The 20,729-nt window shown below is 37.5% G+C and overlaps 4 protein-coding genes across 11 annotated transcripts; 3 read left to right on the top strand and 1 right to left on the bottom strand.

Annotated features, from left to right (window-relative positions):
* The first annotated feature begins 706 nt into the window (after positions 1-706).
* On the top strand, positions 707-2,337 carry LOC1272704 (WW domain-binding protein 4). The gene is made up of 4 exons (XM_311606.5): positions 707-972; positions 1,063-1,135; positions 1,211-2,010; positions 2,085-2,337. Coding segments are annotated over exons 1-4 (1,080 nt in total). The 5' UTR covers positions 707-970; the 3' UTR covers positions 2,290-2,337.
* A 674-nt stretch (positions 2,338-3,011) lies between these two features.
* On the bottom strand, positions 3,012-3,962 carry LOC3291064 (large ribosomal subunit protein uL23m). Its single transcript, XM_559130.3, has 2 exons — positions 3,339-3,962; positions 3,012-3,265 (listed from the first exon to the last, which is right to left on the bottom strand). Exons 1-2 carry the CDS (start codon positions 3,630-3,632, stop codon positions 3,104-3,106), a joined length of 456 nt encoding a protein of 151 aa, XP_559130.1. The 5' UTR covers positions 3,633-3,962; the 3' UTR covers positions 3,012-3,103.
* A 13,067-nt stretch (positions 3,963-17,029) lies between these two features.
* LOC1272705 (cytochrome b-c1 complex subunit 8) lies at positions 17,030-17,828 on the top strand. 5 transcript variants are annotated; one of them, XM_061661926.1, is made up of 3 exons: positions 17,030-17,166; positions 17,360-17,560; positions 17,645-17,828. In XM_061661926.1, exons 2-3 carry the CDS (start codon positions 17,407-17,409, stop codon positions 17,737-17,739), a joined length of 249 nt encoding a protein of 82 aa, XP_061517910.1. In that variant the 5' UTR covers positions 17,030-17,166; positions 17,360-17,406; the 3' UTR covers positions 17,740-17,828. The 5 variants fall into 5 exon arrangements, with proteins under 5 accessions (XP_061517910.1, XP_061517911.1, XP_311607.3 ...); XM_061661927.1 differs by having other exon boundaries at positions 17,048-17,162; XM_311607.4 differs by having other exon boundaries at positions 17,095-17,227.
* Positions 17,829-17,968: 140 nt separating this feature from the next.
* LOC1272706 (polyglutamylase complex subunit TTLL1) lies at positions 17,969-20,723 on the top strand. Of its 4 annotated transcripts, XM_061661920.1 has the most exons (6): positions 17,969-18,511; positions 18,599-18,704; positions 19,183-19,755; positions 19,841-20,042; positions 20,113-20,453; positions 20,526-20,723. In XM_061661920.1, the coding sequence occupies exons 2-6, from the start codon at positions 18,652-18,654 to the stop codon at positions 20,665-20,667; spliced, it is 1,311 nt and encodes a 436-aa protein (XP_061517904.1). In that variant the 5' UTR covers positions 17,969-18,511; positions 18,599-18,651; the 3' UTR covers positions 20,668-20,723. The 4 variants fall into 4 exon arrangements, with proteins under 4 accessions (XP_061517904.1, XP_061517906.1, XP_061517905.1 ...); XM_061661922.1 differs by having other exon boundaries at positions 17,969-18,704; positions 19,194-19,755; XM_061661921.1 differs by having other exon boundaries at positions 17,969-19,095; positions 19,194-19,755.
* Positions 20,724-20,729: the final 6 nt, after the last annotated feature.

Here is a 20,729-nt window from a genome sequence, read left to right as displayed (position 1 = left end):
CTGGATTATTTAGATTGATTAGATTGTTTGGCTGAGTTTTGTAGTTCAATGATTAAAAAAAATGAGATTTTGAGAAGGAAGGGGTATGAGGAAAATACAATGAAACAGCGTGAGCGAGCGTTCTTTTCAGTGAGAGCGCCTCGTGGATTTTAAAGGCATGCAATAGAACGCATTCTCTCCGTGGTAGCGCTCCATCCGCCATTTTTAATTTTCAGCCTAAAACAACGGACTTCGGATCCGATCTAGGGCCGGACCGGCACCGTGTGTTTCTACCTACCCCTCGCCTGAAAATTTCATTTTCTTTGTCTGTCGGGTAAGCTTTAACTGCCGACAGCGAGATTAAAATTCAAATTTAAATGATTTTCTTTGATGAGCAATTCTCGGAATCCACACAACTGATATTTTCTACTTATTATGAACATTAAATTTTAACGGATAAAATTTTGAATTCATAATGCATGTAGCATTTTTCAAGTGCCAGGCAAACAAACGTGCGCGATAAGTAACAAATGAGGATGAAACAGCATCCCAAGCGCCCATCCTTGAAACAGCATCCCAAGCGCCACAGATTAAGCTTAAACGACTGAAAAATCAAATATCTGTGATTTTCGGTAGGATAAATGGAAAATCGGTAGTTTTAGGGCGGTCATCTGTGAATCGGTAAGCATATAAAAATCGGTATTTCTGGTCACTCTGCCAATATTCTAACAGAAGATACTACTCGAAACCTCGTAATGTTTAGCGGGTCAAGCAAGGCCGTAAACTACTCGAATAAATGTTTCGAGGTGTAAAAATATTATGTTTACCTAAATTGATTGATAGCTTTGGAAGTCGCTTAAGATTTAGTTTGCTTGTTTGTTGTCATAGTTGATGCCACTTATGTAAATACAGAGTCGCACCTCTACACAGCCTAAACAATACACGCAATTTTACATCTATAACCTCTTCAGAAAGCCGGAACAGATCTAAAATGTATGTAACATGGTTTACAGACTCGTTACGACAAAATCTAAACAAATCCATTTCACCTCATTTGTGCTATGCGTTTATTTTTTCTTCTAGGGCTGACTACTGGAAGTCGAATGATCGCAAGTACTGCGACTTTTGCAAGTGTTGGATAGCCGACAATAAATCCGTCAGTGTCAATGTGCACTTCAATACGACAAGCAAGGCCAAAAATTATTTATCTGCATTTTCTATATTTTTACAGAGTGTTCAGTTCCACGAGAATGGAAAACGACATCAGATGAACGTACAAAAGCGTATTTCAGAGATAAGTCGAAATAGCTACAAAGCTCAGCAGGAGCAGAACAAAATCGATGCAGATTTGAAGAAAATGAATGATGCCGCCATGAAGGCTTACATGCAAGATATTAGCGCTGGAGCTGATATAAGTTCGCGGGAGTTAAACGAAAAGCAGAAACTCGAACAAGTGCAAGAAGCTTGCGGTCAAATCAGCCCTCGTCCTGGACCGTCTGCAAGCAGCTCTGGAAACGCTGACAGCAGACCTGCGAAAGCGAAAAAAGCACGGGAAGCGGATCCATTGTATCTGCCAGGCGCAGAGAGCGAAGAAGATACAGAAAATGGCAAGGGAAAGACATTGTCTAAGAAACGACACATCGAAAATATTGCACAAGTCGGCAATGGATCGAAGTGGGTGGAAGCTGAGACTGATGAAGGGTTTCCCTACTATTGGAACGTGAAAACAGGCGAATCCATCTGGGAAACTCCTAAAGAGGGTTTTATGAAGAAGGAGGAGTATGAAACGCTATCAAAAATTGCATGGCAAAAGCAAAAGGAAATTGCAGAACATGAAGCAAAGTACGAGTTGGAAAATGCTGATGAAATCGCAGCAAGGCTTCGACGCGAAAACATGGCGCAGATTTTTAAACACAACCGTAAAATTAAAGAAGAATTAGAGAAAAAGATAGATCACGGCGAAGTTGCAGTTACTGCACAAATTGAACAATCGAAAAATCCTTACGGAAACTGGGAATCAGTTGAAGTCAAGTAAGTCACCTTACGATTTTGTTTTTGTGTGTTATTCACTTTATTCTACTTATACGATTATTATCACAATACAGGAAAGAGCGTTCGATTGACCTGCAATTACCGGTTACCCCTGCCCCATTGTATGTTCCAAGTGCAATGCCAGAAAAAATGGAACCAAAATTCAAAGAAAGAGTTATCGATCACATACCACAAGAAGTCAAATCAACTGTAAGCGACACGTTTACAAAGAAAAGGAAAGTTCAACGAAATGCTCGCACACGTTTAGATGTAGACTAGACAATGGATATAGAACTGAATATAAACAATTGTCTCATTCGCACACTACTCTAGAATGCGTTTCGCTTCTTTCACACAGCCTACATTGAGTCGAACACAGGTACATATTTTGTCCACGCTATTGTATGCCGCCATTTTCAGTTATACAGTTGACAGCAGTTGCAGCAGAAGAGCGTTCCCTCGCTGGCTCTTCTAAAATATCCAGTCTTAATCTGTTATTGCTCTGGAATAGCACTCGAATCATAAGAACAGAGATGTTGCGAAACAAACCGTCGATGCTGAAAAAGAATGCGCCAATGGAAAACACGCGAACGGATCCAATATTTACACAGGAGGATCGTGAAGCCGAAGCACGCCGCCTAGCAGCATGCATATGTGCGCGTGGAAAAACAACTATACAGTGTTTGCGATGCGGTAACCTATGTTTCGGCCGAAAGTTCCGGCCCTGTCCATCTCATCCTAAAGTATGTAGCATATGTCGAGATTAGTCAGTTTGCTTATTCTAAAATAATTGGAAGGAAATCGTATTTTTCCAGATCGTATTTCTGTATGATATTCGGGCATGTTCGGTGTGTCAGGGAACGTTGAAACACTTGGAGGAGCTGCCAATCGATTTTGAGACCTACCAGAAGTTAATGCGAGTGGGACCGGCACGTTCATCACCTTAAACATCGCTTCGTTTGATTAATCTATTACCGAATTCATATTGACGAACAACTACATGAAGTAATAAAATTAGTTTTATTAGTTTTGAACTAACATAACTTGCTGGCATAGTTCGGTTGCTAATCTGATAATTCCTAAGTGCTGGTTACTAAATAGAAAACCAACCAGGCGTGCCGGGTCGATCTTTGTTTTTATCTAGAAACTTCTTGTGGTTTTTCTTCGCGTCTTCCAGCGATTTTTTATCATCTTCTATCTTCTGCTTTGCGTCCGTTGGGAAAATGTCAGGGAAAGTAAATTGCTTGGTTCTTGGCTAGAAAAGATAAATAAAAAAACTAGGTTATTAATGGTCACTGAGTTAATCGGGTACGAATAATGAAACACACCAAAGTGACATAGGCGTATTTGGTATCCTCCTCCTTAGTGATGTATCCCAATACCAAATCTCTTTTTGTGCCACCCAATGCAATCCGCGTACGAACATTTACCACAGGAACATTGTATATTTTTTCCAAATAGTTTTTCACATCATGCCGGGTCATTTCCATGGAGCAGGCAAACTGCACAACATTTGGGGGCTGCTCATTCGCGGGTCGTACTAGCTTCAGCCAGAAGTTAGGTAAAAATACCCGCAGTTGCGGATTGCCTCGTTGATAAATCGGATACCATCGGGACGACATTATTTAAAGTTTTGATTGTAACAATATCGATTTTTTTTATATTTCTGACGATTAAATAACACCATTCGTAAACATGCGTAGATGGCATATGTCAACTGATTCTACACACCGTCTATTCTGCGAAACTCGCAAACAAAGTTTGATAGCTCTTTCGCACCGGACGAATGTGATAATTCGAGCGTTTGACGAACGTAGCTCAGTCTGGCGGTAGCTCAATATACTGAAATAGCTACGACGCATTTGCGATCTCGACAATATAAAAAAAAAAAAAACATGTGACCTAACCGTAGCAATAGACGATGCGCAATCTCAGATTGCGCATATATTTATCTGTCAAATGGGTCGGTTTGATATATTTATCTGTCAAAAAAAAATATATATATCTCCGAGCGTTTCTACATACACCGAGAAAGCAGCTGAGAGATGGCTGTGAGAGAATTGACAACCGGTTTCTCACGCTGGTGTGTGTAGAAGCTCTGAAAAGCGCCGAGATGAGACTTTTAAAATGATGCTGAAAAAATCCATTTTAATCGCTAAAATGAAGCCAAAAAAGTTTCTTTTACTTTTTAATAATATATCTACGATTATTAGACAGCAAAAATGCAAACTATAATTGATCGATCGCTATAAACTGCCAATACAATTTTTTCTCAGCTCCATCGTTCTTTGCATGCCGAGGAGAATTCTCTCACCGAAAATGCTGTCAGTCGCTGTCAAAGCATGCTGTCAGTTATTTTCTCAGCTGCATTCTCGGTGTATGTAGAAACGCTCTCCGACATATACTGGGCGAGTACAGGCGGTCCCCGAGATACACGGTTAATGGGGACCGAAAACGGCCGCAAAATACCGCGTATCTCGAATTTCCGCGTAAGTCGAATCTCGTGATTTCCAGCTAAAATATCACTAATTTTTGTGTAATTTAGCAAGTAGGGGGCGGTTTCAGTCACTTTATGAATTATTTGATTTGATTCTGACTGAATATAACACTTTTAAACCTTTTGAAATAGTTTTTAACATTCGATCGAAACTTAAATTATTTGGCAATTTACAATTGATGTGTCAAATCAGTACAATTTGCTCAAAGAACTGTCAAATTTAGAAAACCGCGTATCTCCGAATCCGCGTATAAGAGGTACCGTGTATCTCGGGGACCGCCTGTACCGGCTTCGAACGACGAAATCCGTTCGACGCTCATGAGAGAATGAGAATCATGACCGTAGCAATAGACGATGCGCAATCTCAGATTGCGCATATATTTATCTGTCAAACGGCCCGATTTGATATATTTATCTGTCAAAAAATATTTATATATCTCGGACATATAATCTTGAAAATTTATGCGCAATCTTGGCGCAATCTGAAATTGTATGGAAATGACGTTTATAGCTCAGGGTTGGCTACGCGAAATGACATATGTTTTGATAAAACGAATATATGCGCAATCTGAGATTGCGCATCGTGTATTAATACGGTGAGAGATACAACTGTCAAGCATTTAAAGACGTTTATGTCTACGATTCAAGATTGTTAAAGTTTTGAATTTTGATCTTTTTTGCCGTTGGTATTGGATTTCATTCGTTACATCATTATTGGATGATTTGTTATCAATTATAAGGCAGCTTTACTCACTTTCTTCAAATTTGAATTTAACTAAGTTAAAATGTAGGAGGGACGACAGGATTGGATTTACTTTATAAAAATGTATAAAAATACTGATTGATTTTATTGTAAAGAGTTATAACGTTATTTTCATGGTAAAAATGTTTGGCGATATTTTTCTATAAAGTTTTCAGCAGTGTAACAAATTGATGTGAAAAACATAAAATTTGACCTTTACATAAATATTCAAATATCTTTATATATATTATTACTTTATGTAATGTCTTTAAGTAATACGTGCATTACTTAATACTTTATGTGTTTATATTTGTAGGTATTTAATATATATATATATATATATATATATATATATATATATATATATAAAATAGGTATTAGGTATTATGAAAGGTTTTTAATATATATATATATATATATATATATATATATATATATATATATATATATATATATATATATATATATATATATATATATATATATATATATATATATATATATATATATATATATATATATATATATATATATATATATATATATATATATATATATATATATATATATATATAATTTATATAACTATATTTTTACAGATATTTGTATGTATATTTATATTCCTATCTATTTTATTTTTCATGGTTTTATATACATTTTCAAAACTGATGAAAATGTTTTTTTATTGCAAATATATCACAAAACATTTTCAAAATGTTACATACCTCTAAGTTCAATTCACTCCAATCATTTAAAGCAAAATTTAAAGCAAAACGTTACATTGAAAACAACATTCGTTCCAAATCCGCAGCGCAAAACCTCGCGGATTTCTCCCCATACAAACGGGAACGTTCGACCCCGGCAGGTAGAACTCATTCTTTCACGCGCTTCTTACGGTCTCTCAATGGTACGTTATTTTAAAACTGAGCGCCAAGTGAGCGCCTTCTGACAACCGCGGCGAACGGATCTCGTCGTTCGAAGCCCATAGTCGCCCCGATAATCTTGAAAATTTATGCGCAATCTTGGCGCAATCTGAAATTGTATGGAAATGACGTTTATAGCTCAGGGTTGGCTACACGGAATGACTTATGTTTTGATAAATCGAATATATGCGCAATCTGAGATTGCGCATCGTGTATTAATACGGTAACACTGCTTCTAGACGACCCAAAAAATCTTCCGCGACAATTTTTGGCGACACTTGCTATCTGTCAAACCGTTCTTGTTTTAGCACGAATGTATCCCAAGCGCCACAGATTAAGCTTAAACGAATGGAAAATCGAATATCCATAGGCTGGAAATAGACGAACCGAGATCGTCGCGGTACCGCGAAATTCGCGCCTTGTTTATAACTGATGGCGCATTACAACTCATCATTATATTGCTGTCATTTTTTTTTGCAATGTGTTTAATCTAATCGACAAGTTTCATCTAATCTTGAAATATAAAGCCTTATAATTTTCTGAGCAAAAATCTATATGAATGGTCGTGTGGTCAGATACTTGGGTTTCAACACCAACGACCATTACTCAAACCTCACTTGCTTCAGTGCTGGCGGTTTTTATTGAAGTTTAGTATTTAAACAATCGTATCGCCGTTCTAGTTCTAGTGATGCAAAACTTCAATGCGAAACCATACAACAGTACAGAGGAAATGAGAAAGCTCTCCTCCAAGCGAGGAAGCTCCACTGGTTGGGTATCCCACAAACAGATGGGGATCCCACCAGGTTTTTGCTATTTTTAGAATGCATGAGTCGTTTGCCGTCTGATAATCGAAGTATTTCTACCCAAATAGCCAGAATTGCTTAAGCAGCTCATTTTGGCACGCTAAAGATCGCTGCTCTAATTCGCCTTTTGCAGTAGATAAACAGCATCAAAGTTCCAGGTGTAGCGCCTAAGCAGCTTCCTGATGCCACGATGCCGGGGATTATTTTTCTTTGTGTTTTATTTTCAAGCAAGTGTCATCGATGAAATAAACAACAGGATTTGTTTTGTTTGTGTGCATCTGTCTATTTTTAAATCCCTAATATTCATAAATTACACGAAATTTATCACAATTTACTGTACAATCACAATTACTTTCTTCCAAATCCCTTCTTCAAATATCTAATCTAACTTGTGCAGCAGCAATGAGATGATTGACGGCGTTAGACTTTGACAATTTGACAAGAGCCACCTTGAACCGATGTCATGCATTAAAAAGCTATAAAGTTCCACCAAGTTCGGTACGCTTTCTTAACCAGGCTAAACAGCCGCAAGGTTCCAAAGAGTACCGAGTGCTTGTTCAAAAGCCCATAGTTCCGCAAAGTACCGTCTATCTCTTAATCAGCCACAAAGTACGACATCGGCACGATTTTTTGTTAAACAGCCTCAAATCAGCTATAGAGTTCAAGCTGGTTATTTGGGTATATTCCGTTTAGGTTGAGAGCTTGAGTCGTTTAGAACTCATTTAGTGGTCGTTTAGTGGATTTGTGGCACTTGGGTATACTTTCACTGCAAAATTGTGTTTTGTGACATTTTTTACCGCATTTTGCAGAATTTGACGTTTTTAGTTACCCTGCCGAAAAAAGGTACACTGCCGAAAAGTGGTACAGTTACCCTATTCACATTGATAAAAACATTTTCTGATTCGTATTTACGCTGCCGCAAATAGGAACACAGCATGCTGAAAACATAAACAAACTGCCAAAAATAGGAGCAAACATATTTATTGCATTTACACCAATATTTCTAAAAAATGGATTCGAAATGGTAAATAAAAAATAGCGTAACATACTAAAATAGTTTATCAACCAAAATAATATGACTTTCATGAAAAATAAAAATTCAAGGTGTATAAGCAGTTTTTGTGACAGAAGTTTCACACAAGCCTGCCGAAAACTGGCACAGTTACCTTTTCCGTTTACATAGACATAGAGCGCCAACGTCGCGCGCGACAAAAAATAGCTCAAAATTACACTCCGCGTAGATCAAAGTAGCTTATTTGGCCCAGTCAACCTACATGCATTTTTTTTAATTTAAAATATGAGTTAAAATGGGTTCCAATCTATTTTTGCGTTTTGCATTAATCTGGCTCGTAAACAAACTTGAGAATTTGATTATTTCGGATGACGTAGAAATGTCGCGCGAGACGAGTAGCTCTGTTTGCAATATTGAGCTACTTTTTGTCACCGTCCAAATAGACATACAGCGACATAGACATACATATACAAATAGACATACAGCGAATAGACCACGTCACATACGCTGTATTTAAGAGGCGAAAGAACTCCGCAGGAGCCAAAGCCTCTCTAAACCATACTAACAACAACAACTGTATGCCTAACCGTCCAAATAGACATAGAGCGACAACGTCGCGCGCGACGAAAAATAGTTAAAAAATTCACTCTGTGTAGATCAAAGTAGCTCATTTGACTCAGTCAACCAACTTGTTTTATATTTGAAAACACACACAAATAGGTTAAAATGTGTTCAAATCTTATTTTTTGCGTTTGGCATACATTTGGCTTGTAAAAAAAATCGATTATTTCGGATGAAGCAAAAATGTCGCGCGCGACGAGTAGCTGTGTTTGCAAACTTGAGCTACTTTTTATCGCGCGCGACGTTGTCGCTGTATGTCTAAGGCTGGAAATAGACGAATCGAGATCGTCGCGGTACCGCGAAAATTGCGTATGACTTAAGCTGTCAATTCTGTTATAAAATCTGACAGATAGGCGAGATAATCGCGGTTCGTGTATGGAACCAAAGTGGGTTTATTATACAGGTGGGCTTATCCCGAACAAATTGACAGCCGTACTGTAGAAAAATGAAAACGAAATGACAGGAGGGGATTCGATCATTTGTTGATGTGTGCGTGTGAATTCCAATGGCTATTTTGGATGATGTGTCGTAGTGTGGGTGAAAAACTACGTATCACAATCGAATCCCCTCCTGTCATTCGTTCGTCCAATATGGCCTTCCCGCCAAACCTATAAGCCCACCTGGTCCCTATACCCACTTTGTATGGAACCATCCGAGGTCTGGTGACGATTGAATGTGCCAAAAAGAAATAATGTTTATCAATTTTCGAATCAAATTGGTTATTTCACATAGTTTATGCAAAATAAAATACAAAACTCTTTTCCCTACACGTTTTTTCAAACGAATTCACCAGAAAAAGTGAAAACAATCGGTTTGCACTACCGCGAAAATCTCAGGAATACCGAAGTTGGGCATCTCTGCGAAACAGCAGGCGCGATCGGAGGCGCGGAAGATTTGACAGCGCAACTGTTCTACAACTGTTATAAACAAGGCGCGAATTTCGCGGTACCGCGACGATCTCGGTTCGTCTATTTCCAGCCTAACTGAACGGTAATTGAACGGTCACGTGAGACATCGTCGCGCGCGACGTTGTTTGCTTTATGTCTTTTTGAGAGGTTACGTCAAATGACGAATTGTCAAAATGCTCTAGATCAGGGGTCTCCAAACTTTTCAATTCGCGGGCCGCATTGCTTTGAAAATAACGTTGTTGAGGGCCATTTTGACGTTACTGTTGGTAATGAGAACGTTTACATCACGTTTTCATATGAAAATACTTTATGAACATTTTAAAATTTTGCAATTTTCTTTTATAGTAACTTGTTTTTTGGCTTCGTTTAGTAAAAATTAAAAATTTGATGAAAATTGTGAAACTAATATGATATTTACATTATCCTTAGCAACATAACCGCGGGCCGCATTATAGGCTCTCGAGGGCCGCATGCGGCCCGCGGGCCGTAGTTTGGAGACCCCTGCTCTAGATCAAGGACCGTAAAGATATCAGGTCAAGTTATAAGCCCGTTTTGACAGCTAGGTGGAAGAAGAATCGACGAAGAAAACTGACAGTTAGTTTTCCGAGTTTGGCGAACGCTTCAAGTTCTCGAAGGAAAATTTCCATTTGAAATCACGGGCTGTGTTCTAATAAACTAAAATATTCACCCAAATTGATCTCCACCAAATATTGACCATGCAATACGTAAAAAATCCATCAATACATATACAAGCGGAAAACCATCTGTCAAAATCGGAGCCCAGGGGGGGGGGATCGCCAAAAGCGCTATAACCACCGACAAACCGACGTGAAACTGGCGTTAAAAAAGTGTCCCACACGAAAGTACTGTCATTTACCAGTGAGGCGATCACTTCTGTCAAAGTAAGCTCTGTTCACTGCTGCTTCGATGTAAACAACTTTTCCAAGTACAAACGGCGGAAAAAGTGTTAGGCAAGATTTTGTGAGAATTTTTGGACAAAACACCCAGGAAAATCATTTTATAAGTTTCCAAATCAATGCAAAAGATGTGAGAAGTACATAAAACAATACGCATTGGAATTTGCGAAGAAAAACAAAAAGGGGATTTAGCAGTTTCTTCTCTGTGTCAGTGTAGTAAGCGAATCATTATAGAGATGGCGCTAGTGTTTAACGTATTTTCATTTGAAATCAGGAGACAACTTTTGAAGCTCATTTTGTTCGAAGTGTCACGTCGGTTTGTCGGTGCTATAACCACCGACAAACCGACGTGACACTTCGAACAAAAAGAGCTTCAAAAGTTGTCTCCTTATTTCAAATGAAAATACGTTAAACACTAGCGCCATCTCTATAATGATTCGCTTACTACACTGACACAGAGAAGAAACTGCTATATCCCCTTTTTGTTTTTCTTCGCAAATTCCAATACGTATTGTTTTATGTACTTCTCACATCTTTTGCATTGATCTGGAAACTTATAAAATGATTTTCCTGGGTGTTTGGTCCAATAATTCTCACAAAATCGTGCCTCACACTTCCTTCGCCATTTGTATTTAGAAAAGTTGTTTACATCGAAGCAGCAGTGAACAGAGCTTACTTTGACAGGAGTGTTCGCCTCACTGGTAAATGACAGTACTTTCGTGTGGGACACTTTTGTAACGCCAGTGTCACGTCGGTTTGTCGGTGCTATAACTACACCTCATTATACATTCCACCTTTACCTTGCCACAAAAGATCCTTTTCCACCACCTGATCTATTTAATGCACCTTGGTACGGATAACATCATTATGACACAACCAAGGTGGATTAAAAATACCAGATGGTGGAAAAGTGCCTTTCGGGGGTCGCCATAGTTGAGTGACTTTACGTCATTTTAACCTTTAAGTTGGCAACCGGATACCCGGGTATTTTTTTTAACTTTAAACTGCAATAACTTTTGTTTCATTGCTTTGATTGACCTGAAATTTTCCGTAGCCACCCAACTTTTAATTTCTGATTTTTTGGTGCATAAGTTGTAATTTTAAACAGCCTATAAGTATTTTATTTTGAGTTTTTTTTAACTTTACCACGTAAGTTGGCAACCAGCATACCCGGGTATTCAATACATTTTGTATGGAGAATGACGTTTCTCTTCTTGCTCTTTTCGTATTGTGCTTATTTTCGAGTCAAATTCAAGCGATTCCAAATTTCAATTTGACCGTTACTCTTATAATAAAATGAATAAACTAAATGAATAAATGAAATCGAAGACAATATATGGTCGGCATTACTTGCTTACAGCATTAAAATATAGAAAGCATTGTTTACCTATGAAAATCGTTAATTTTTTGTATCAAAACTTCTGGAATACCCGGGTATGCCGGTTGCCAACTTACGTGTGTAAATCTGGTTGCCAACTCTACGGTTAAAACCGTTAACCATTGGTTTCCGCACACAATGTATAGCAAATATATCAGATTTCTTTGTTACTACATGCATTTTTATGTGTCTATTAATTTTATCGAAAAAATGAGATCGTATAACAAAAGATTTTTGAATCAGTTTCTTTACGAAATTTATAATCATGTGAGTAAGAGTACTAATCTCACATAAATTGTCAATTTTTCTCATAGATAACGAGGAATAAATGTTAAAATAGGAACTATAAATGATTTCTTAGTTTTTTTTTTCTCAAACATGTCGAAAACACAATGAATTATATAAAAAATACACGGAATATCACAAAATAACACACTTAAATCGTTGTTTTAATGTTAAATAAGAACTTGCACAGCTCAAAAAATATTTTTAAAGTATATTCTATCGAAAAATGTGGTAGATAAATTATAGATTATGGTAACTGTACCAGTTTTCGGCACGCTAGTGCATCAGTTTCACAAAAACTGCTCACAAATAAACATTTTTTTATTATTTTTCATGAAAGTGATGTTATTCTGGTTGATAAACTATCATAATATGTTACACTATTTTTTATTTGCCGTTTCAAAGCCCTTTTTCATAAATATTCGTAAAAATGCAAACATTGCTTTTGTTCCTATTTTCGGCAGGTTGTGTTCCTATTTTCGGCAGCGCAAATATGGGTCAGAAAATGTTAATATCTATGTAAATATGTACTAAAAAAATGTTTAAAGCAATTTTACACTCTTACTTTCCTATTACTGATGTTAAAAAGCACTTTAATTATTAATTTTATGTTGCTTATTTTGGCCCGTTTTGACAGCCATTTTGATGCGACGTTTAAACAGAGCAGCCATTGACAGTTTGATGGTTATAGCGTACGGTGCGAACTGGCTTACAAATATTTATTTTTCTCTTAAGTTAGTGCATTGTTTGTCGTAAAATTGGTGATATTTGGTACAAGAAAGGTCATATTATGTGTCGACATACGCATTGTAGTGTTCTGATCAATTTTAAAAGGAATATTCAGCCAAATTCAAAGTGTGTTATTGTTCCGAGTTTCGGCAGGAGCCCACAACATTGAGCTGTCAAAATTGAACATTTACTGTGTACCTATTTTCAGCAGCATTTAAAGTGAAAATTAACCTGTTTATCGTGATTTTAAAATTCCGAACAAGTTAGAATAAATTAAATAAGCATAAAATCTTTAATATACACCACTTTTTCATTGTTTTACTGTTCTGATTCTCTTAATCACAAAACCTGCCGAACGATTGGCTGACAGCAAAGCTGCCGAAAAAAGCACAATTTATTCGATATTTTGGAAAATACGTAATGAAATGGTGTGAAACGTCGTATGTGAATATCAAATAAGTACACCTTCACTACAAAATTGTATTTTGTGAAATTTTTCACCGCATTTGTGCAGAATTTCACGTTTTTAGCTACCCTGCCGAAAATAGGTACACTGCCGAAAACTGGTACAATTACCCTAGATATTATCAAATTAAATACAATAGAACGTCGATTATTCGGGGACGGATTAACCGACGGGCTGCTTAACCGTGCGCTGTTCATGCGTACGGCGAAAGTTTGCTGCGATAGTCAACCCAAGCGCCACAGAGTAAGCTTAAACGACTGGAAAATTGAAAATCCATAGAAAAAAATGAAAGCTCCACAGCTTCATTTGATAGAACAATAGATGGCGTATTACAACTCATCATTATATTGCTATCCTTTTCTTGCAATGTGTTTCGACAAGTTTCAATTTATCATGACCTATATAGCCTTCTAACTTTCTGAGCAAAAATCTATATGTATGGTCGTGCGGTCAGATACACGGGTATCAACACCAACGACCATTACTCAAATCTCACTTGCTTCAGTGCTGGTGGTTTCTGTTGGAGTTTAGTATTTAAACAATCGTATCGCCGTTCTAGTTCTAGCGATGCATAACTTCAATGCGAAACCATACAACAGTACAGAGGAAATGAGAAAGCTCTCCTCCAAACGATGAAGCTCAACTGGTTGGGGTATCCCATCAACAGAGAGCGCCACCAGCATTTTTGCTATTTTTAGAATGCATGAGTCGTTTGCCGTCTGATAATCGAAGTCTTTCTATATTCCGTTTAGGTAGAGAACTTGAGTCGTTTAGAAGCCGTTTAGTGGTCGTTTAGTGGATTTGTGGCACTTGGGAAGTGGGTAACCAGTTTCTTTTGCTGCTCTGTAGTGCCTTGTGGTATTTTCGAAATTCATTTTTCTTCATGAACAGTTGTTAAACCTATAGTTATTGATTAAAATAATATTATACTAACGATTAATCGATCGATTCCTGATGAATTAATTATAAAACTAGTGAATTTCATATTTTTTATATGCGTTAGACATTTCTTGGACCATTATAAGTGCAAATCGATTAACCGGCAATCGCCCGGTCCCGGGACCGAACCAAGGATAATGTATTTAGAAGGTTGATTTTTATCGCTTTTGCTGGGCGACATTGTGGGGGACATCTGTCACTCTCTGCATACAAATTTCATTACCCCGCACCACCCCTCCCCGATTTTTATACCGGAGCAAGGATAATGTATTTAGAAGGTTGATTTTTATCGCTTTTGCTGGGCGACATTGTGGGGGACATCTGTCACTCTCTGCATATAAATTGCAATACCCCGCACCAGCCCTCCCCGATTTTTATACCGGAGCCCCCGGGAGAGAAATGTCAAGTCGAGAAATGTCATTTTGCTCTGAACAACTTCACCTTGTCATTTATAACACCTTGTACCGGAGCCAAGGATAATGTATTTAGAAGGTTGATTTTTATCGCTTTTGCTGGGCGACATTGTGGGGGACATCTGTCACTCTCTGCATACAAATTTCATTACCCCGCACCAGCCCTCCCCGATTTTTATACCGTAGCCCCCGGAAGAGAAATGTCAAGTCGAGAAATGTCATTTTGCTCTGAACAACTTCACCTTGTCATTTATAACACCTTGACCGGAGCCCCTAGAAGAGAAATGTCAAGTCGAGAAATGTCATTTTGCTCTGAACAACTTCATCTTGTCATTTATAAACCTTGGACCGAACCAAGGTGTTATAAATGACAAGGTGAAGTTGTTCAGAGCAAAATGACATTTCTCGACTTGACATTTCTCTTCCGGGGGCTCCGGCAAGGTGGATTAAAAATATCAGGTGGTGGATTAGGGCCTTTGGGGGGTCGCCATAGTTGAGGGACTTTACGTCATTTGTGAACCGTTAACCATTGGTTTCCGCACACTAAGCTTAGCAAATAGAACAGATTTCTTTGTTATTATGTGCATTTTTGTGTGTCTATTGATTTTACCGAAAAAATGAGATATATTAACAAAAGATTTGATGATTTGTTTATGCACGAAATTTAAAATCAAGTGAGTATGAGTTCTAATCTCACGTAAATTGTCCATGCGGCTCGTCGATAATAAGGAATCAATGTGAAAATTGAAAAAATAATGATTTTCTTAATTTTTATCTCCAAAAATGTCGAAAACACAATGAATTATAGAATAAATTCACGAAATAAAACAAAATAACACACTTTATTCCATGTTTTAATGTTTAATAAGAACTCGCAAAGTCCAAAATATATTTTTAAAGAATATTTAATTGAAAAAATTGGGTAGATAAATTATATGAACAAATTTAATAAATGTAAACAACGTTTGAATCCTGGGGACCTTACGTCAAGTGACGAATTGTCAAAATGCACTAGAGTCCACCACCTGATATTTTTAAATCCACCTTGGGCTCCGGTATAAAAATCGGGGAGGACTGGTGCGAAGTAATGAAATTTGTATGCAGAGAGTAACAGATGTCCCCCACAATGTCGCCCAGCAAAAGCGATAAAAATCAACCTTCTAAATACATTATCCTTGGGCCCCGGTATAAAATTCGGGGAGGGGTGGTGCGGGGTAATGAAATTTGTATGCAGAGAGTGACAGATGTCCCCCACAATGTCGCCCAGCAAAAGCGATAAAAATCAACCTTCTAAATACAGGCGGTCCCCGAGATACACCCCAAATAGCCAGAATTGCTTAAGCAGCTCATTTTGGCACGCTAAAGATCGCTGCTCTAATTCGCCTTTTGCAGTAGATAAACAGCATCAAAGTTCTAAGTGGGTCTTTCAAACAGCGCCTAAGCAGCTTCCTTATGCCACGATGCCAGGGATTATTTTTCTTTGTGTTTTATTTTCAAGCAAGCGTCATCGATGAAATAAACAACAAAATTTGTTTGGTTTAAACACATATGTATATTTTTAAATCTTTTGTATTGATAAATTACACAAATTTTTACACAATTTACTGATAATTCACAATCACTTCACTCAATATTCATTCTTCAAGTAACGAATCTAACTTGTGCAGCAGCAATGAGATTATTGCCGGCGTCCGTCTTTGACACTTTGACAAGAGCCACCTTGAACCGATGTCATGCATTAAAAAGCTATAAAGTTCCACCAAGTTCAGTACCCTTTCTTAACAAGCCTTCAAGTTCCATCATGAACCCTACGCATAGTGCTAATCAGCCGCAAAGTTCCAAAGAGTACCATGTGCCTGTTAAAAAGCTCCATAGTTCCGCAAAGTACCGTCTATCTCTTAATCAGCCACAAAGTACGACATCGGAACGATTTTTCGTTAAACAGCCCTAAATCAGCTATAAAGTACGAGCTGGCTATTTGGGACGGTACCTCTTATACGCGGATTCGGAGATACACGGTTTTTTTTAATTTGACAGTTCTTTGAGAAAATTGTACTGTTTTGACACATCAATTGTAAATTTCCAAATAATTTCCGTTTCGATCCAATGTTAAAAACTTTTTAAAATGATTTAAAACTGTTATATTCAGTCAGGATCATATCAAATAATTCATAAAATGACTAAAACCGCTCCCTACTTGCAAAATTACACGAAAATTTGTGATATTTTAGCTGGAAATCATGAGATTCGACTTACGCGGAAATTCGAGATACGCGGTATTTTGCGGCCGTTTTCGGTCCCCATTAACCGTGTATCTCGGGGACCGCCTGTAAATTATCCTTGGACAGAACCGAGCTGCCCGGATAATCGACGCTCTACTGTAAATGTAAACAACGTTTGAATCCTGGGGACCTTACGTCAAGTTACGAAGTGTCAAAATGCTCTAGATTCCACCACCTGATATTTTTAATCCACCTTGGACACAACCATCACCATACGTACTAGAGCAGATTAAGATTGTAGGTTCGTGAAATTCTTTTCACAAAATATAGGTTTACACAATATTACCAAATCAATCGAAAGGGTAATCACTCAAAACATGGCTCTCTATTCCAACCTAAGAACATTTTAGTTCGTCTGTAAACTCTGCTGCAGAAATCGCGGTATCATATTTTTCTTAGTTACATAATGCGCGTTTGTGTTTTCTACATTTCAGCATACTTATTGGTGTTTAGGGTGGTTTAAGACCGGCAACTCAACATCATGGGTCACGGATTTGGTGAACTTGCTAAGGTACGTGGAATTGTCACGCACAAGATTTCACCCTTTGAGCAACGAGCCTTTGCGAATGTCATTAGCAAAGGTGTCCCGAACACTCTCCGTCGAATCCGTTCCCAGGTTTTCATCGTGGCTCCTCGTAAGTGTTCTGTATCAAATTATGTTCAATGAATAGGATCACTGTGAAACACCAATTTAATGTTCGTTTTTTTTATGTATTCAGCATTCGTCATGGGATACATGGTTTACAACTATATCGAAAATTTGCACACCCAGATGAATCGCAAGAATCCGGCAGAGTTTGAGAACGATTCTTAAGCTAAATATCTAGGTGATGCTATAGCATATTTGGAAAATATGTCACATGAAGGCATGATAGCAACATAATAAACATATTTCAAATGTGATCAGATTGTTAAAATGCGTTATGAGAAACCAGTTCAGTAAAATGGTGTAATAATAATATCGTGTAAAATTAGTAAACGCTTGCTTGCTTTTTTATTCAGGAGGAACTGTAAAAAAGCCGTACTGCTTTGTATTGGTTGTGAAAAATTCGCGGTGTTAATTGTTAGAATTATCTATAATTTCATCCTGTTATGTATATTAGTCACGACTACAGTACGAAATGGTAAATTACATTTTTTTTAATTTGCGCAATAATTAAATCCTGTTTCATTTGCCGATGTGGTGTTAGTACCACTGATTTAAATTTTTGAGATTTTAATTTGAGAAGGATTGTATAATTTAACATGTTGCAAATTTGTACAATATGAATGTTATTATGAAGGAAATCAAGTTATCCCAAGTTGAAGTTCTCTTGACTAGATACAAATTGCTGTTGTAACTATGGCGACTGAAATGCTTCCTGTTATTTACGTGCGTATTGATTTTATTCGATATTGATACATTTAACTTGGTCGCGTATCAAATAACGCCAAGCTGCTGTTCTTATAGCACAGCACAACATTTTGCTATTATAACTTATGTTTTTTAGATTCTCATTTCACTTGAGATCTGCCGTTTTGTACTAAAATACTATAACATAATTGAATGTTTGCTGTTGAAATGCTGATGAAATCTATTGCGTATGGTGCGTATTGCGGCTAAGAATGTTTAGATTACTAATGTTTAAAAGAAGCTTGCTGATCTTTAAGATTTTTGTATTTCGTGAAGGTAGATATAAATCGAAACGTATTTTTATGAAAGCGTAAGTAATGAAGTATAAGTGAGATGTCGATGGAACCGAAAAGAGTGTCAACGAACCTCGCTACGATGTATGGCAGGTAAGCCAAAACTTAGTTCTACGGATTGGTTTCTGAACGTATCTAGAATAGTGTTTGGTGATTTGATGTCATGGCGTGTGTAAAATAACTGGCAGTCAGTTTTTTTTCTATTGCTTTTTGCAATGTGTTTGTTAAGTAGGCCTGACGAGTGAACGATATGGGTTAACGTACATACATAAATCAATAGGGTGAAAGGGACACAACCATATTCATAATAAGAGCAGTTTAGTATTGATTCGAAATGAACCACTTTTGTGCAAGCATTCTTGCCAAAAAAATCATTCTCCTTTTTACTATCTAGTCGGGTATAACACCTATCACCCAAAGTACAGTATCAGTTGTTATGAAGAGTAGATGGAAGGAAACAAATATCAGCGAAAAATGAGACGAGGTTTGTGTGATTTGTTACTTAACGTTTTGTTGATCATTTTTATTCTCTCCTTAATTTCGATGGATCACGACTGCTAACATATGCTAGGCTTGCCACAGGTCACGATCGGATGAAAATCTGTTTCTGCACCGATCTCGATAAATCGGTTCTGATAAGCAATTTTGAAAAGCGCGGCTGGGTACAAGTTACGGCGGATGACGATTGGAATTTCTACTGGGCTGGAACTGGCACCTGTCGCAATATATTCAGCGTTGACAGTGGATACCGTATGCACGATAATCAGCTTATAAATCACTTTCCGAACCATTACGAGTTATCAAGGAAAGATTTACTGGTGAAGAATATAAAACGCTATCGGAAGGACCTTGAACGAGATGGGAATCCGTTGGCAGAGAAAACTGAAGCAAACATTCCCGGTGGCTCAAAATATTTGTATTTAGATTTCATACCGATCACGTTTGTCCTGCCAGCAGACTATAACATGTTTGTGGAAGAGTACAGAAAAAATCCTCAAAGTACATGGATTATGAAACCATGCGGTAAGTCACAAGGTGCTGGTATTTTCTTAATCAATAAATTGTCCAAATTGAAACGCTGGTCGAGAGAAGCAAAAACGTCATTTCATCCTCAAATCGGCAAAGAGAGCTACGTTATTTCAAGGTAGTTAAAAGAAGGCTAAAGAAAGTGCAATTAAAATAATCCTAGTTTAATAATTATTTTTTATTATACTCTATTTTTACTCTAGGTATATCGAGAACCCGCTGTTAATTGGCGGTAAAAAATTTGATCTTCGATTGTACGTTCTTGTGACATCATTCCGTCCGCTGAAAGCATACTTGTTTCGTTTGGGATTCTGCCGCTTTTGTACGGTAAAATACGACACAAGTGTTACGGAATTGGACAACATGTACGTACACTTGACTAACGTCAGTGTGCAGAAACATGGTGTAAGTGTTAATGAATCACTATTTATTATGGAGTTTAACAAACATGATTAATTTTAATGAATTATTAAAGGGTGAGTATAACAACCATCATGGAGGCAAGTGGAGTGTACAAAACTTGCGTCTCTATCTTGAGGGTACGCGTGGTAAGGAAGTAACGGATAAGTTATTTGGGTCCATCACTTGGCTCATAGTACACTCCTTAAAGGCAGTATCAAGTGTTATGGCCAGTGATAGGCACTGCTTCGAATGCTACGGTTACGATATCATCATAGACAATACATTGAAACCGTGGCTTGTCGAAGTGAACGCTTCACCGTCACTGACTTCAACTACAGCCAACGATCGAATACTCAAGTACAAGCTAATAGACAACATTCTCAGCATTGTATTGCCACCGGATGGAGTACCGGAGTAAGTAAAGCAAATTCATTGAATGCTTGATCAATTATAATAAAAAAATGTTTTCCATGCGTTGGCTTTCAGTGTCCGTTGGAGCAAAATTCCCAGCCCAGACATGTTGGGAAACTTTGATCTTCTCATAGACGAGGAAATAGCGGCACAGGATGATAGTATACATAACAGTAATAATGGTAAACATCGCTCCAACAGTAATAGATGGAAATAATTGTACGAAAAATAAAATGAATGTCTTAAATACTGGTGTTAACAACACGAAGAAAATTTTCA

Source organism: Anopheles gambiae, chromosome 3 (genome assembly GCF_943734735.2).
Source record: "Anopheles gambiae chromosome 3, idAnoGambNW_F1_1, whole genome shotgun sequence".
Taxonomy (NCBI): Eukaryota; Metazoa; Arthropoda; class Insecta; order Diptera; family Culicidae; genus Anopheles; species Anopheles gambiae.
The sequence above is the reverse complement of the archived record's forward strand: the minus strand, read 5'-3'. Positions and strand labels throughout refer to the sequence as shown.